Source organism: Bos indicus x Bos taurus, chromosome 23 (assembly GCF_003369695.1).
Source record: "Bos indicus x Bos taurus breed Angus x Brahman F1 hybrid chromosome 23, Bos_hybrid_MaternalHap_v2.0, whole genome shotgun sequence".
In the NCBI taxonomy this organism is placed as follows: Eukaryota; Metazoa; Chordata; class Mammalia; order Artiodactyla; family Bovidae; genus Bos; species Bos indicus x Bos taurus.
The window spans coordinates 38,430,758-38,448,150 of NC_040098.1; the positions used below are offsets into that span (position 1 = coordinate 38,430,758).

The following is a 17,393-nucleotide window of genomic DNA, read 5'->3' on the forward strand; positions in this document are numbered from 1 at the left end:
AGTGATGCATAACATATGGCAATTAATTATATGTATCAATGGCCTCCCAAATGGAAGCACTTTAAGACCCAATTATAAAAATGATTTCTCAATTACGTTTGTCCACATTCTTCCAAATGACGGAGTCTTTCATTAATACACGTGCACACCCTCGGCTAATTAATTCTCCTACACTGACTTTCATTTCAGTCTTTGGTTTTATTTAGGAAATCAAATCTGTAGCCTGCAATTTCCACTTTAGAGAGCATACTTTAGCCCCCTGAAATAGTGCTCATCTTCCACGCTTCAACCATTGCATCTTTTACTTTACCACCGTTCCTTATCAACTTTCTTCAACAAAAAGGGAATGTGGCTGAAGACTAAGTCTTGACTCAATTCCTTCTGAGATCACAAAGGATGTTCTTGTTTCAGGTAAGCCATTCCAGAACTCGAAGTACAGGATTCCAAAGTCTCACCCACCCAGGACAGGAAATCGTGTCTGACTCTTTGCAACCCCATGGACTATACAGTTCATGGAATTCTCCAGGCCAGAATACTGGAGTGGGTAGCCATTCCCTCCTCCAGGGGGTCTTCCCAATCCAGGGATCAAACCAGGGTCTCCTCATTGCAGGCAGATTCTTTACCAGCTGAGCTACCAGGGAAGCCCTACCCAGAACAGGAGGTCTGATCAAAAAAGACAGTCTGGTTCGACTGTTTCAATCCCAATAAATAAAAGTAAATAATATACATTTAGATTTAAGATATAGATATCATCTAATTACTTTCTGTCTACAAATCCTAACATTGTGAGTTGTTTTGGTTTTTCTTCCATCTGGGCAGATAAAAGGTTCTTTAAGACTTCTTTTTAAGACCTCTATCCTTAAAAGCTGAATCTGTTGGAGAGAGACTCCATAGAAAAAACAGAGCTCAGTGATCCAATACCAACTGTCATCCCTGCCACAAGTGGTTCATCCTGGTTTTATTTTGTTGGAAGACACACCCTGGAAAAGGTTTACTCTTCTACCCCTGCACCATCGGTTCTTCATACAAGACCAGCTTTTAATAAAATTCTCAATTTTCTAGGTGATTTAATAGTGGCAAAAAGTAACCATAAAAATATTATGACTTATGAAGAATATTCTTACAAGATTACATGAAAAGCACCTAATATAGTATTTCCACAATAACCAGGGAGAGAAAATCAAAGTAAATTACTGGGAAGTTAGTAAAAAGTATTTTCTTAAAAGTACTTAAAGAAAGTACTTTTAAATAAGAGTATAGTTTTCTAGAACATATGATATATATAAAAAGTAAAAGCTTATAAAATTAGCCTGAAATGCCCATATGAGGACGTTTTACAGATCAGATATAGCTTCTAATTTAGTTGGAGGAAAGGCTTTGTTTCCCTTTATATAATCCTTTCTATGTTTAACTTCTGGGCTTTAAAATAACGCTAAGATTCAACAATCTATAAGCTGCAGTCCCCTCTGCATTACAAGCACTCTGCAAATGATCACAGTAAAATTTACTTTCACTGTAATTCCAGACAGACTTCAAAACCTTCAGATAAAAGCACCATCTCTGGCTACACAATAAAGAGTTTCTGCAAGGAAATTCTGTATTACATTAAGAAAATGTTCTACTCAGCACATAACTAAACCCTTCATTGTAAACATTAATGACCAATATATATAATTTAAGTCAGCAACCTATATGTCAGGATATTTTTAAATAACTTTTTCAAAGCCTAGGTCAACAAAGTCTTTGTTCTGTCTTTATCCCAAAGCTACATAAAACTAACAATTAGATATGAATGCACTTTACAAACTGTAAGACACTACCCACATGTAAATAATTGTGGCGATGGTGAAGGGGCAAGAAGGCTCAATTACAGAGGTCCATGGAAGGCAAGCTAAAAGCTCTGCACTAAGACGGCTGATGATTCTTTCACTGAATTGCACTAGAAATTCAAGAATACGAAAGTCAGGAAGATGGGAGATGACCTTCTAATTAAGGAGGTAGGAATGGACCAGGAAGCTCTCAGCTGACACTGCTGTCTGTAACTAAACAGCGACTCCCAACTTCTCACTCAGAACAGAAGTTAATAAGCTGTGCACATTCCTGCAGCATGGAATCCAATGGTATATATTCCTCTCGCCCACCACTCCAGGAGAAAAATGGCTTCTAATAAGGATCACATGGAGAAGGCAACGGCACCCCACTCCAGTACTCTTGCCTGGAAAATCCCATGGACAGAGGAGCCTGGTAGGCTGCAGTCCACAGGGTTGCGAAGAGCTGGACACGACTAAGAGACTTCACTTTCATTTTTCACTTTCATGCATTGAAGAAGGAAATGGCAACCCACTCCAGTGTTCTTGCCTGGAGAATCCAGGGACAGGGGAGCCTGGTGGGCTGCTGTCTATGGGGTCACACAGAATTGGACATGACAGAAGTGACTTAGCAGCAGCAGCAGCAGAAGAGACTACTACATACAAGAGAAGAAATTTCAAAATGAAGGACAGCAAAAAACAACTACTCTAGTCATTAAAGCCATTAATAATGTCCATACTAGACCGCCCTTAAAATGTCATAAAATTGAAAGACGCTTACTCCTTGGAAGGAAAGTTATTACCAACCTAGACAGCATATTAAAAAGCAGAGACATTACTTTGCCAACAAAGGTCCACCTAGTCAAGGCTATGGTTTTTCCAGTAGTCATGTATGGATGTGAGAGTTGGACTACAAAGAAAGTTAAGTGCCAAAGAATTGATGCTTTTGAACTGTGGTGTTGGAAAAGACTCTTGAGAGTCCCTTGGACTGCAAGGAGATCCAACCAGTCCATTCTAAAGGAGACCTGCTGCTGCTGCTAAGTCGCTTCAGTCGTGTCCGACTCTGTGTGACCCCTTGGAAGGACTGATGTTGAAGCTGAAACTCCAATACTTTGGCCACCTGATGCGAAGAGCTGACTCATTGGAAAAGACCCTGATGCTGAGAAAGATTGAGGGCAGGAGGAGAAGGGAATGACAGAGGATGAGATGGTTGGATGGCATCACTGACTCAATGGACATGAGTTTGGGTAAACTCCAGGAGTTGGTGATGGACAGGGAGGCCTGGCATGCTGCAGTCCATGGGATCACAAAGAGTCTGACACGACTGAGCAACTGAACTGAACCAATGAGGAACTGAAAATAATTTACCAACTTTCCAAAATAAATAATCCAAAACCAATAACCAAAGGAAGCATTATGGTGAGGGGGGGAGTGCATTTTCTATTTAGTCTATAAGAAATCGCTCACTTGAAGAACACACTCATGAAATGTATGTGTTCAAATCACACTTCTTTTAAAAGCCAGTGTACCTACCAGGACAGTTTGACTGCTTTCCATGATACTAATTTAATTATATCATGCAAACAGGTGTCCAAGTTTTGGAGAATTACATCATTTTTCCCTCAGTAGGGCAGAAAATGAAAAGCAAGCAGGAATTATTTTCAAAGGTTTAAATCACCTTCTCCTCAAAATAAAAAGGGTTTGAAAGAGTCACCAAACAAGCACTTACTACTCTGAGCAAGCCTCTGCGCAGTGTTACTATGGAGTAATTACATTCCTGCTGCTGCTGCTAAGTCGCTTCAGTCGTGTCCGACTCCGTGCGACCCCACAGACGGCAGCCCACCAGGCTCCTCTGTCCCTGGGAGTCTCCAGGCAAGAACACTGGAGTGGGTTGCCATGTCCTTCTCCAGTGCATGAAAGTGAAAAGTGAAAGTGAAGTCGCTCAGTCGTGTCAGACTCTTAGCGACCCCATGGACTGCAGCCCACCAGACTCCTCCGCCCATGGGATTTTCCAGGCAGGAGTACTGGAGTGGGGTGCCATTGCCTTCTCCGAATTATATTCCTAGATTTACACAAAAGCAGCAATTTCAAGTATATACTGACATAATCTCTCTTCTTTCCTCAAATAGTAAAAAAACATCCACTTTCCTCAAATAGTAAAAATATCCCCCACTGGTAACTGAGAATTCTGAATTTCTCTGTATCCTGTTTTCAATAATCTCTGTGTACATTATATATATATAACTATTTTATACCTCATTCTTATCAATTACAGAGTTAAATGAAAATATTCTAGGTATGTGCTGTGCTTAGATGCTCAGTCATGTCCAACTCTTTGTGACCCCATGGACTGTAGCCCGCCAGGCTCTTCAGCCCATGGGATTCTCCAGGTAAGAATACTGGAGTGGGTTGTTATGTCCTTCTCCAGGGGATCCTCCCAACACAGGAATCAAAACGCAGTCTCTTGCATTGCAGGTGGATTCTTTACCAGCTGAGCTACCAGGGAAGCCCATTTTAGGTCTACATTTGATTAATTATAAGCTATTAAGAAATAATATTTTTTATAAACTCCCATTATTTCACAATAACAAAAGAGACCACTGGCATAGGCATCCAGAAATCATTCATATATCTAACTAAATGAGAGATTTCCTGTAGAGATTTCCTTATTAAATGTCCTACTGAAGATAATGCTTATATTTTCTGGGTCTATAGCATCTAGACAAGCATGAAAAGTGGTCCTAGTGTCTACTGCACTCAAGCCAGACTAAACTGAAACCGATTACAAATTTCTGAAATGGGTAAAATCAAAAACGTATAAAATTAATAAAAATATGTATCAGTAACACAGACATATAAAATAAACCACATTAAGAAAAATAAATTTCATATTTAAGTGATTGGTTCCTTAATCTTCCCTTTTTAGTATTCCCAAATGAGAAACCAAAATTAGGTGTGCATAACAAAGCTTAACATTCTTGTGTAAACACATTAAGGCTGTTACTTTATATAGAAGAGTACTGTTATAAGATTTTTTTAAAATGCTAATAGACAGAAACATTAAAATATGTTGGATATTTAATATCACATAGGAAAATGGCAACCCACTCTAGTATTCTTGCCTGGAGAATCTCATGGACAGAGGAGCCTGGTGGACTACAGTCCATGGGGTTGCAAAGAGTCGGACACGACTGAGCGACTAACAAACACACACACAGGATAAATCAAACTTAGAATTTTTTTTAATGTTTCAGGAAATTACCTTTAAAGTGATTTCCTTAATTTTCAAATGCACCATCAGAATGTATTAGACAAGTCTAGGCTAAATTATATAAAAATTACTAATGAACACAGAGAAGTGATTCTAAAAGCAGATTTTGAGTGTGTTTTTTTTTACCTGTTTTAAGACTGATTTCGCTCTCTAAACAATGGTATCAAAAACAAAATTAATGACATAGGACCATTTACTTATTGAAGGAAACAAAGCTATGAAAGGAGTTAACTTTCCAATCTTCCCTACTCCTAACATCTGCATTGAACCTAGGACCAGCCAATTACACATGCAAAAGCAAGTTGCTATGTGATAAAGACTAGCGGTCAAAAGCAGTGTTTTGGAGTAATGCAGGAGATTCAGGTTTGATTCCTGGGTCGGGTAGGTCTCCTGGAGAAGGAATGGCAACCCACTCCAGTATTCTTATCTCTGTCCATGCCCATGGACAGAGGAGCCTGGAGGGCTACAGTACATGGGGTCGCAAAGAGTTGGACATGACTAAGCAGAGCACAAGCAAGATAACACAAATAAAGCATTGGGCCACTGCCTGTCACAAAGCACTCAAACTATGTTCCCATCTAATACACATACAAGAGAAACAGAGATGTGTGCACGCCAGTTAGTATGCCTACGTATTTCCTAACTCTGCGGAGAGGACCTAGAAGCACTGATACTTCATGGTGGCAATGAGCACACCTAGTGCCCAGGTCTTTGGTCTGGTTCTAAACACTAGTCTCCTAATGAAAAGGGTCAGGATTTCTCGAAAAAGTGGTTGCTTCTGAGGCTGGGAAAGGGAAAATACAAGACTAGAACCTCCTGTGGTGCCAGAAAATAAGGAAGTGATCAGAAAGCAAGGGGGTCATGTCTGAAAGACACAGGCACCAGCCTGATGAGGTCCTGTGGCCAAAGCTGGAAAAATACAAGCAACGACATGATGACAGCACCGAACTAGAACCTGTAGAATAAATATCCATGAGTCCATACTGATACAAACAAGTAGCATGGTGGCAAAAGGACAGCGCTTCCTTACAGAAGAAAGTGTGTACGCTCAGTCGCCCAGTTGTGTCCAACTCACTGTAGCCCACCAGGCTCCCCCTGTCCATGGGATTCTCCAGGCAAGAATACCGGAGTGGGTTGCCATTTTCTTCTCCAGAGGATTAGAAGAATTCAAGCTATTAAATGTGGGAGGAAAGAAAATAGAAAACCACCACTACGCAACTATCACAGTAACAACTGTTGCAGACGAGATTCACCAACAGACACTAAAATTAGGATGCAAAAGGTTGAGGAAACACAGGATATTTATTGGTTACAGTGAGAAAAATAACTCAGAAGAGAAATCTGGCAGATAAGGGTTAGTGTACTAACATCATGAAGCCCCTGACGTGATGCACCGAGAAGGATACAAGAACACTTGCATGCTCCTCTTGCCAGAAATGCATTAATTACCTTATTCTAACCATGAGAAACTAGCAGACAGACCTAAGGTGATGGGCATTCTACAAAATGATTCTCTTTCAGAAGAGTCAAGGTCATAAAAAAATGAGAAAAAAATTGAGAAACTGGCACAGATTGGAGGAGATTAAGGAGACATTCCAAATAAATGAAAGGTGAGATCTTAGATTGGATCCTGGAACATAAAAAGAATGTAAGTGGGAAACCTGGCAAAATCCAAACAAGCTCTGTCGTTTAGCTAATAGTATTGCACTAATGCTCACTTCCCAGTGAATTATACCAAAACTACATAAGATATAAAAGGCGTACAGAAACATAATTTTGCCACTTTTCTGTCAGTCCAAACTTATTTCAAAATAAGGAGTTTTTATTTTTCTTTTTTTAAATGAGATATATAGTCACCCCTCAGCACTTGCAGGGGACTGGTTCCCAGACCTGCGGCCGATATCACAATCCACATATCCCCAAGTGCCGCACCTGGCTCTCCTATTGGAGAGCTCAACATCCCAGGACTCAACCAGCCCCAGACTATCAGTCCAGTAGCATATGCACTGGCAAAGGGCCCCAGATGAGTGTGGCACACAGCTCAAAGCCACGTTGCTCAAGAGTCTAGACAACATACTAGCATTTTATTTTCTCTTAAAATCATTAAGTCATGCTAAAATATCCTTTAGTTGCTGAAGCTAGAACTTATATCTCTAAAAACCTTGGCTTTAAAAAAATGTAATCAATAAAACACATTACGTATCTCATTACCTGTAATTTTATATCCATAAGCAGCCAGTTGTCCAGCCATGTATTCTCCATCTGAATTATTATGAGAACAACCCCAAGTTCGTATCCAAATTTTCTGTATGCCTGGAATAGTGCTGTTAATCAATTTTAAAAAATAAGCCTCATTAAGGGATTTTTAAAAATAAAAAGCACTAATTTCTGGGCATATTATGCAAAAACACTCACTGCATTCTATTCATAAGCTATTCATTAAATGTACCAACTTAACACATAATGTTCTGTTACACCAAAAGTCTAAAATCAAGATAAAATAACAGTATAAAATTCTAAGACTCTTTTTCTATGTAAATAATACCTTTTCTCCAAGTTGTATTTTAAGTTCAATACTACTAAATACTACCACTAAGTTCAATTCCTGGAAAGGTACAAACAAATAACAATAGCACAGAAGATGGTTCTAGCAGCAAAAGCAAACAAGGAAAACCTAAACACATCTGAAGGCCACTATATACTAATCACAATCTTCATAACTTAGACATAAATAACTCAATCAAAATGAAAATCTGTCACCCTACAGCACTATTAATAATAAAAGTATTCCACATATAAAAAGAGTTCTAAAAAAATGTAATTTTTAGAAAGGGAATAAAAGGACTTTCAACTTGGATTGCCCTAAATAATTAACAACTAAGAAGACATTACCTTTAATGATATGGTCAAGAAAAAGTTAATAAATTTCAGGTATTAAGCAAATTTAATTCATAGACTTTATGACTCTGTTCCAAATAACCAAATGCATCAAAGTTTTCAAGTTTACTAGATATACAAATATAAGCATATTAAAACTGCATAATCCTTTCTGGCTAGGTTGTAAAACTGCATAATCCTTTCTGGCTAGGTTGTATTAGAATTTTACTAGACACCTAATAGTATAAACAGCACAAGAATTTGTGTCAAAAGTGTTTAGTTGATTCATAAGTACTTTAAATTTGCTAAGAAAAACCACATGCCCAAACCACCACGATCTCATAAGAATCACAAATTCCAATAAAAATTTTAATGTGGAAGTAACAAGAACATACCAACCACAGTGATATCAAAGAGATCTGGTCGGAGGAGGGTGGGAGGCAGGGTGATCTATCTTTGTGCCAAATACTGCCCTAGGCCAATATGCAGTTTGACATCTTTAATTAATGACTTTGCTAAATATAACCATTCAAATTTAAAAAACCCTACATATTTCCTTTCAAAACTTCAAAGATTCTTTTAAAAGATACGTTACGTGCATCACATACAGTAGTGTCAGCCTCTCCCATGGTACGGTACTGAATATAATCTCAAAAGCAGCTTACCTATCACTTGGGGGACTGTTTTCCTCTTGCAGATACTTTTGGGTATTTCGCCTTCGCACCTTTGGAACAACGTGCTTTCTCGAAAAATGCCTGTCTTGCGGCTTTGAATCTTCTTGCGACACAATATCTTCTATGTCATTCAGGAATGTATCACAGGATGCAGAAGGCATTTTCTCTATCATATAAACAAGTTATAAATGATACAGGCATGAGTCCTCAGAACATCTGTTTAACATATCACCTATGAAATATTCTTGCCAAACTTGAATCTAATAAAGCCTTTAGATTTTAACTTCAACTTTACAGAAAATACAAGAGATACTGAAAAACAAGAAACATCGGATAAATCAGATAAATCTTACTGAGTGGGACATAAAGTACAGGAAAAGAGATTTAACATTACCAGCAATCAGAGAGATACAAACTAAACCACAATGAGATATCACTACAAATCTGTAACATACCACAGCATGCATCAGTTCAGTCGCTCAGTCGTGTCTGACTCTTTGCAACCCCATGAATTGCAGCATGCATACCACCTGTCAATTACAGGCCTCCTCCCTCCCCAGGTGCAGCAATGGCGCACGTGACCCACGCCTGCCAGAGTAATTCACCCTGAGCCATAAAGACCGGCTCAGGGTTGGACCTAACAAGCCCAGTCAGTCACAATCACCACGAGGACTTCCATGCCAGTGCTAACTTCTCTTTCACTGAAGTGGCTCAGTTAGGAGGATGTCAACTTGAGGCTACTGGGGGGCCATCCTGCCTGCCACAAAGCAGAAGACTACCCAAGGCAGGAAGTCTTATAAGAGCTGGAGAGACGAGATCCTTGAGCAGCGGGATCCAACCAATGCCTGAAGCCAGACATAGCCCTGCTCTGCCCATTCATGTGAGCTCAGGAATTCCGAGGCTTAAATTCATTTGAGCTGGGCTTTCTGCTCTTGCCAACAAGAGCCCTGGCTGACTCAGCACACTGCTGCTGCTGCTAAGTCGCATCAGTCGTGTCCGACTCTGTGCGACCCCATAGACGGCAGCCCACCAGGCTCCCCCGTCCCTGGGATTCTCCAGGCAAGAACACTGGAGTGGGTTGCCATTTCCTTCTTCAATGCATGTAAGTAAAAAGTGAAAGTAAAGTCGCTCAGTCGTGTCCAACTCTTAGCGACCCCATGGACTGCAGCCTACCAGGCTCCTTCATGCATGGTATTCTCCAGGCAAGAGTACTGGAGTGGGGTGCCATCGCCTTCTCTGACTCAGCACACTAGGGAAGGTGAAATGAACTAAGTTTCTCCCAAACTGCTTCTATGAACTATCAGGGAAAAACTAGTTCTGTGGTCAAATAAATTTGGAAAATTCTGCCTCTCACAGACTCCCAGTATGTGTGTGCATGCATGTATGTGTATACTATGGAGCAAGGGCTGGGAAGAACTACAGTAAAGAAACAAACTCATTTATCTTAGAAACTTTCTGAAAATTAATTTCTCATGGATTGCCTCTTCATGAGGCTGTAGATGGTACTGAAAACAGGAGGCGTGAGTGAAGCCCACCCTCAGATCCCCTCCCACATTCCGCAGACAGAAGACTGCATTCTCTTAATAGGAAATGGTTCTTTGCCCACAAACCAACCTGTTACTAGGAACTACCCACCCCTCTAAGAACAACCCCTCTATTCTAACCTGCTTGAGCACAGAATTCTAGTCATGCTCTTCCCTACCTAATCACTAATTGTATACGGGTACTGTTATTTCTCCCATTTAAAAAACAAAAAACCTTATCATGGCCTCGCTTCCTCTACCTACTGTCTCTATCACATTTCTATCCTTTAAAACTCCTTGCAAGAACTGTCTCCAGTTTCCCCCTCCCAGTTTCTCATATGCCAGGCTTTCACCCCCACCATCCCAAAACTGCCAACCTGATTTCAGTGACTCCAACAATCTACGGAACGGTCACCTCTCAGCCATCTCATGTGATCCTACCAGCGGCACTTGACACTACTGACCCTTCGTTCCCTCAAGATATCTTCTTCCCTGGCTTTTGGGATCCCACACGCTGAGTTCTCCTCCTACCGCATTAGCCACTCCCCAAGTTTCCATTGCCCGCTCCTCATCTCTCCAACTTCTCAAGGTCAGAACCCCCCCAGGGCTCCGTTACAGGACGTCTTCTCTTCTTTAGTTACAGGCGCACCCTAGGTGATCTCACCCAGCCTTGTGGCCTTGAAATACTAACTATATACTTATATAACCAGCCCCAGGCCTCCCCTGAACTTCAGACTCAGATGTCCATCCAACTGCCTACTCAACACCCTGCTTGAATGGCTAAGAGTTACTTCAAACTTAAAATCAAGAACAGAACTCCTGATTCTCTCCCCACCTGACCCCATCTGCAGCCAGGAGGATCACACAGATCCCCCCACGACTTTCTCCATCTCACTGAAAGGCAATACCAACCTTCTAACCTCTCAGGCCAAAAATCCTGGAATCATCCCTGACTCCTCTTTCCTTCACCCTAAGTCCAATACATCAGCAAAATCCCATTGGCTTGAGCTTCCAAATATATTCAGAATCTAACCATTTCTGACCATACCCTGTTACATTCTTGGTCCCAACATTAACTCTCGCCTGGATTACTGTCATAGTCACCTGCTTCTACCCTCAATTCCCAAAGGAACCTTGCTGCACAATAAGCCAGGGATCCCTCTAAAACCTAAGTTCATCTCAGGTTTCTGATCAAAACCTTCCATTGGTAGTCTATCTCAGAGTAAAAAGCCCAGAGTTAAAATCGCTACTAAGTTATATAAGGACAGGGGCTTCCCTGGTGGTTCAGTGGTAAAGAATCCAGAATCCACCTGCCAATACAGGAGACACGGGTTCAATCCCTTGTCCAGGAAGATTCCACAAGACTTAGCCACAGGACATGATACACTGGTAAGAACCACCTAGGTCCAAGGTAGCAGAAGATCCAACTTCCAGTGGGCCCTGAGCCTCATACGCTCACTGTACTACATCAGCACACTAAGTGACACAGCCACTGCACGGCAGAGCAGAGCTAACTGTGAAAGGCTGAAGTGAAGTGAAGTCGCTCAGTCGTGTCTGACTCTTTGCAATCCCGTGGACTGTAGCCTACCAGGCTCCTCTGTCCATGGGATTCTCCAGGCAAGACTACTGGAGTGGGTTGCCATTTCCTTCTCCAGGGGATCTTCCCGACCCAGGGATCGAACCCAGGTCTCCCACATTGCAGGCAGACGCTTTAACCTCTGAGCCACTTTAGAGTAGCCCAATTCCTGGAAATCTCCACCCCTTCCCCAAAATAAGTGGAATAATCCTCTTGCTCATTAGCCTATGAAATTAGAGGCTGGTGGTTTAGTAGCTAAGTCATGTCCAACTCTTGGGACTCCATGGACTGTAGCCTGCCAGGTTCCTCTGTGCATGGATTTCCCAGACAAGAATACTGCAGTGGGTTGCCATTCCCTTCTCCAGGGGATCTTTCCAATCCAGGGATCGAACCCAGATCTCCTGCATTGCAGATTCTTTACTGTCTGAGCCACTGGGGAAGCCCTGAGACCAGGTATGTGATTTCGATTAAAAGACTGTGGGTTCAAGTCCCGTCTGGGTTCTGGCAAGGTTTGGGTCCCAGGCTGTGGATTCAAGTCCCATCTGAGGTGCACAGTTTCAACTGCACTCAGACACATGGGCTTCCTGGCTAGTTCATACCCACCAGGCACACACTCATCTCAAGGTCTTGGTCATGCCTGGCATGCCTTGAAACCCTTTGGAACTCTGTCCAAATGTCACCAGTGAGGTCCTTCTGAACAACCCCCACCTCACCATGTACACGCACCCCCTGTCCCCATCCCCCCAGCCTCGCTTTCGTGCCATAGCACCTCCCCACACGCTTAGACACTACAGAGGAGCAAACCTGCCACCAAAAATGTCTCTTTGCATGTGGGTTATTTTGAGCTGAAGACAAATCAAGGCCAAGAAGAAACTTTGACCCTCCTTCTAACTGCTAAAAGAATGTAAAGAGAAGACATGTTTCAGGAAGGGAGGCAATCCCCATAGATAACTATAGTATGAACTATGTGCACAGATGGGGAGCAACCAGGCAAAGTCTGTCTGTTAAAACTGTTACCAAACATTTGCTTTTCCATCTCATGGCAACTGCCTTCCTCCCCTTTGAGGTCCCAAACCACTACCCCCAAGATCTTTTGTCTTTAGCTGAAAACAATATTTAAGGTAAGAGTTTCAGCCATTTTGGCAAGTTACTCAGTTTCCCTGGGTCTGTCCCATGTATGTTAAAGTGTTAGCTGATCAGTCATGCCCCACTCTTTGCAATCCCATGAACTATAGCCTGCCAGGCTCCTCTGTCCATGGAGGAGAGGAGTAGGTATCCATTCATTCTTCTCCAAGCCAGAATACTGGAATTGGGTAGCCATTCTCTTCTCTAGGGAATCTTCCCAACCCAGGGACCAAACCCAGGTCTCCCCCATTACAGGCAGATTATTACCCACCAAGTCACTAGGGAAGCCCATGTACACATGCCACATGCTACTACACTTTTGTCTGAGAACTGTAGAGGAAAATTTCTTCCTCCACCACAGTACCTTCATCATCTTATTACTCTCTCTTTCTACTAGGATATATACTCCGGGGCTGGGGAGGTTTCTGAGTGTTTTGTTCACTGCTTCATCCCAGGTGGTGCCTAAACTACCTAGCTCACTGCAGCTTCTCAAAAAAATTTTTTTAAACTGTCCACAACCCAGTCTACAAAATATGGTCCCTCTGCCACCTCCCACTCTGCCCCAACTGTAATAACCTTCCCGACATTCTCCAAGCAGACCAAGCTAGTTTCTGACTCAGGGCCTTCACACTTGCTCTTCCTCTGTCTGGAATATCATCCCCAGATATTTGGATGGCTTGCTGCCTACTCCTTTACTCAAATAACACCTCCTTGGAGAGGGCTTTTCCTAACGACCTTATCTAAAATAACCACACACTGATCAGGCATCCCACACACTCTCACCAGCCTCTAACTCCACTTTATGCTTCATTTCCCTTCATCACACTTACCTGACTCCATATATATAACTGTTTGTGTCTTTCTCACTACAGTGTAAGCTTCAGAACAGAGGCACCCTGTCTTTTTTACCACTATATCTACAACGCTTGTAACAATGCCTAGCACACAGCAAGTGCAGAATATTTGCTGAATGAAAGGATGAATAAATCTTTGTTTAAGCTGAATTTAGCTAGTCTTTCTATAACACAGAAGGAAATTCTCACACTAGATGGGAGAAGTCCAGAGGAGTTAGAAGATTTGTCCACTGACAACTAGAACTGGACCCTCTTTCAACACCAAGCTCTCCCCAGATGACTCCGTTTCACTGGCAAAGCACAAATAATGCAAGAGTCTGAGATGACCCTAAGAAAGAAAAACATTCCAGAAAAAAAAATGGGCAAAGGAAAAACTGGCAACACACTTAAGCAAGTCAAATAGCCATTAAGCATAGGAAAGAATGCTCAAACACACTAAGGGCCTGAGCTTAAACAAGAAATTATTTTCCATCTACCCCACTGATAACAAAGACTGACAAAAAACAAACTGTTAGCTAAAAGCATGGTAGAACTGCCATACCCTTTCTGAAGGGCAATCTAGCAATACATATCAAACTTTAACACATATGTGTCCTTTAGCCCAGCAATTCCATTTCTAGAAATTCACTCTAGAGAGACAAAAGAGACAAATATAAAATGCAGAGGTTCCTAAACTTGGCTGCATATCATAAACACCTGAATAAACTCACCTATCACTATTAACAAGCTTTTTACTTCCAACAAACCGGTAAAGTGAATTGTTAGCCTTCAGAAAACATTAAATAAGTGAATAATAATGAAAAGTGTGAGATAGCAGTTTTGATAGTAGAAAGCAAGATAGTAGTTAAGCGCTACAGAATGAATCATATAAAGTTCTCTCTCAAAGGCAGAGAAAATCAGTTTGATAAAGGAAATAAAAACAAAGTGAAAAAGGAGACATGGAAAAAGATGACAAATAGATAGTATATTTGGCTATTTACAGAGGTGATTTATTAGGAGAGCTTTTATAACAGCAAATACCGAGGCCCCATTTTGAATTAGAATCTCCAGAGTGGAATTTAAGGGTGGCTATGTAAAACCTGTCCAGGTGATTCCACTATACATCCCACTGAGAACCACTGTTCTCCTAGGAAAGTTCTCAGTTGATGTTCATTATAGTCACCTGGGGAGCTATAGAAAATTATCAACAACAAAATCATCAACTAGTTCATGCTCTAGTTGAATCAATCTCTAGAACTCAGCCTAGCCATCAATATTTTTTAAAACTTTCCAGTAAGTCTCATGTGCTGCCACAGTTGGGAACGAAAGTCCTACACCCATACTTTTTATAGTATGGTTCCCACACCAGCACAATTAAGTGTCACTAGAGAACTTCCTAGAAACAAACTCTTGGGTCCCCCTCCAAACCAACTGAATCAGATACTTGGAGTAAAGCTCAGCAATCTTTAACAAGCCCTCCAGGTGATTTTGACATGCACTACAGTTTGAAAATCACTGTCCTGGAGTTGTTTGTCTGTTTGTTTTTTCATAAAAATCATCTAGAATGCCTGTCAAAAACACGTCACCTAGTCAGCTGATTTTCTAAAAGGGTGCCAAGAATATTCAATGAGGAAGAGTATGCTTTCAAAAAATAGTTTTGGAACAACTTGATGGCTACATGCAAAGAATAAAGCTGGATTGCAACTTCACATCATAAACAAAAATTAAATTGATTACAAGCCTAAATTTAAGAAATACTATAAAACTCTTATAAGAAATCATAGGTATATGTGTTTCTGACATCTTTCTTATGACACCAAAAGAACAACAAAGGAAAAGATACTGGACTTAAAACTTTCATGCTTCAAAGAACACCATCAAGAAGATACATATTTGCAAATATGTATCTTCTCCAAAGAAGATATACAAAGGGCCAGTAACATGAGATGTCAACATCATTAGCTATCAAGGAAATACAAATCAAAACCACAAGACACTTCTCACACACTAAGATGGCTAAAATAAAAAAGAATAGTGTTGCTGAAGAAGTAGATTAGATCAACCAGAGAGAAAAAGAATAGAATTTCTCCTAATTGGAAAAGGTGATGGACCGAGCCTTAAGGAACTCCAAATTTACCTACCAAACAGAAGAGAAACCTCCTATAATGGAGATCCAGAAGCAGTCACCAAATGAGAAAAATCAGTGGGTCACAGAACGAAAATGAAGACAGTATGTCAAACAGGTGGACATGGTCAGTGCTGCTTAAGGCAAGTGATGAAAGCTTGAGTAAAATGAGTGAAAATGTTTCTTGGATTTAGTGATATGGAGATCTTAGCGTTTCCATATAATGATGGTGACAAAATCACTAAGAAATTAAAATTAGGCTACCTCTTTGCATATTACATTGGGTAAATATCACTCCCAACATAAAAGTTTTAAAATAAACGAGTACCTTGATTATTTGCAATTAGTCTCAAATCGTCTTGAAAGATGAGTCTGGAAAATAAAAACTGTTTAGAAAAGAAAGTTCGCAACAAGTTTACAAAACCACAGTAAGGCCTCTAAAACTACCTAAAAGGGATTACACTCTATAAATGCTGTTTATACAGCAAGGTTACCGGTGTTCTGTACCACTCCCAATTTCTTACTGATTAGGACTGGTATGTTGACATCTGCCACATTTGCTATGACTGAGATCCAGCGTATGGCCCTAGTAATAAATACTATCCGGCACTACAATACGTCAGCGTGATCCAGTAGTAATACTACTACAAAACAGAGCAAAGAAGTAGGTATCCATATCACCCGACACCAAAAGACACGTGTTGTCCCAAGATTCAGAGACAGGTTTCACCAGTAAACAAGAAAGAAAAGTGAAAAATCAAGACACCTGCTCTTCAGACCAATTTCAGTTTAAATTTTTATTGAGATGCAGCCTTGTGAAAGCATGGTAACTGTAAAAGCCTTATCCCGTCCCACGAACTCACTAACGCAGAAACTGGGAGAACGGAGGAAATTAAATTTTATAGTAAGCAACGAGATCTCTTAAGTACTCCTAACAGTCCTGCAGCACCTAAGGCCAAGGTCCCGGTCCTCACTTCAGGCAACGCTGCTTCCCAATGCTCCCAACCCAGCTGGTAAGTTTTCTTTCAATTTCGAAACAAACCAGCGAACGGCCAAGAGAAGGACTGAAACTAGGGGAACAAGGCTTTGCCATAAAAGGAGCTTTGGTCAAACTCTGCCCCACACTGATCCACCCGCCACCCTTACCCAGCAGTCGGGAAATAACAAGCCAACCAAAAGTAACAGAACCTACACGCCACTCTCCGGAAACTGCAGACTTTAGCTGGAGCTCGCCATGACACGTACGTGCCGCCACATTTATGTACGCATGCTCGCAGACGGCGGCCTGGAGAGGTCAAACTACATCGGCGCCGAACGTGCGCGTTCAGGTTTAACCGATTACACTTAACAATTCCTTTGACGGCAGGAGGGAGAAGACCTTCAAGACATAGAGTTCTTAGAATCGTTTAATAGCTAACCTCCCCGAGCTCTTCCCTGCAGAAGGAAATGGTAGCCCATTCCAATATACTTGCCTGGGGAATTCCATGGACAGAGAAGCCTGGCGGGTTACATACACTCTGTGGGGTTGCAGAATGGGACACGACTGAGCCACTGAGCATGCATACATGCCTGAGCTCTTAC

The 17,393-nt window shown here is 41.3% G+C and overlaps 1 protein-coding gene across 4 annotated transcripts in view; it reads right to left on the reverse strand.

Moving 5' to 3' along the window:
* The window catches only part of CDKAL1 (CDK5 regulatory subunit associated protein 1 like 1), a 612,813-nt gene extending 595,715 nt beyond the window's left edge, over nucleotides 1-17,098 (reverse strand). For 2 of the 4 annotated variants that reach the window (XM_027525189.1, XM_027525192.1), the window contains exons 1-4: nucleotides 17,005-17,094; nucleotides 16,141-16,184; nucleotides 8,622-8,796; nucleotides 7,291-7,403 (exon numbers count right to left, since the gene is read on the reverse strand). In XM_027525189.1, coding sequence (XP_027380990.1) covers nucleotides 7,291-7,403; nucleotides 8,622-8,791 — 283 coding nt within the window. In that variant the 5' untranslated portion in view covers nucleotides 8,792-8,796; nucleotides 16,141-16,184; nucleotides 17,005-17,094. Of the gene's footprint in view, nucleotides 1-7,290; nucleotides 7,404-8,621; nucleotides 8,797-16,140; nucleotides 16,199-17,004 lie in introns of all 4 variants that reach the window. The other 2 variants (XM_027525190.1, XM_027525191.1) reach the window with 2 other exon arrangements.
* Between the last annotated feature and the right edge of the window lie 295 nt (nucleotides 17,099-17,393).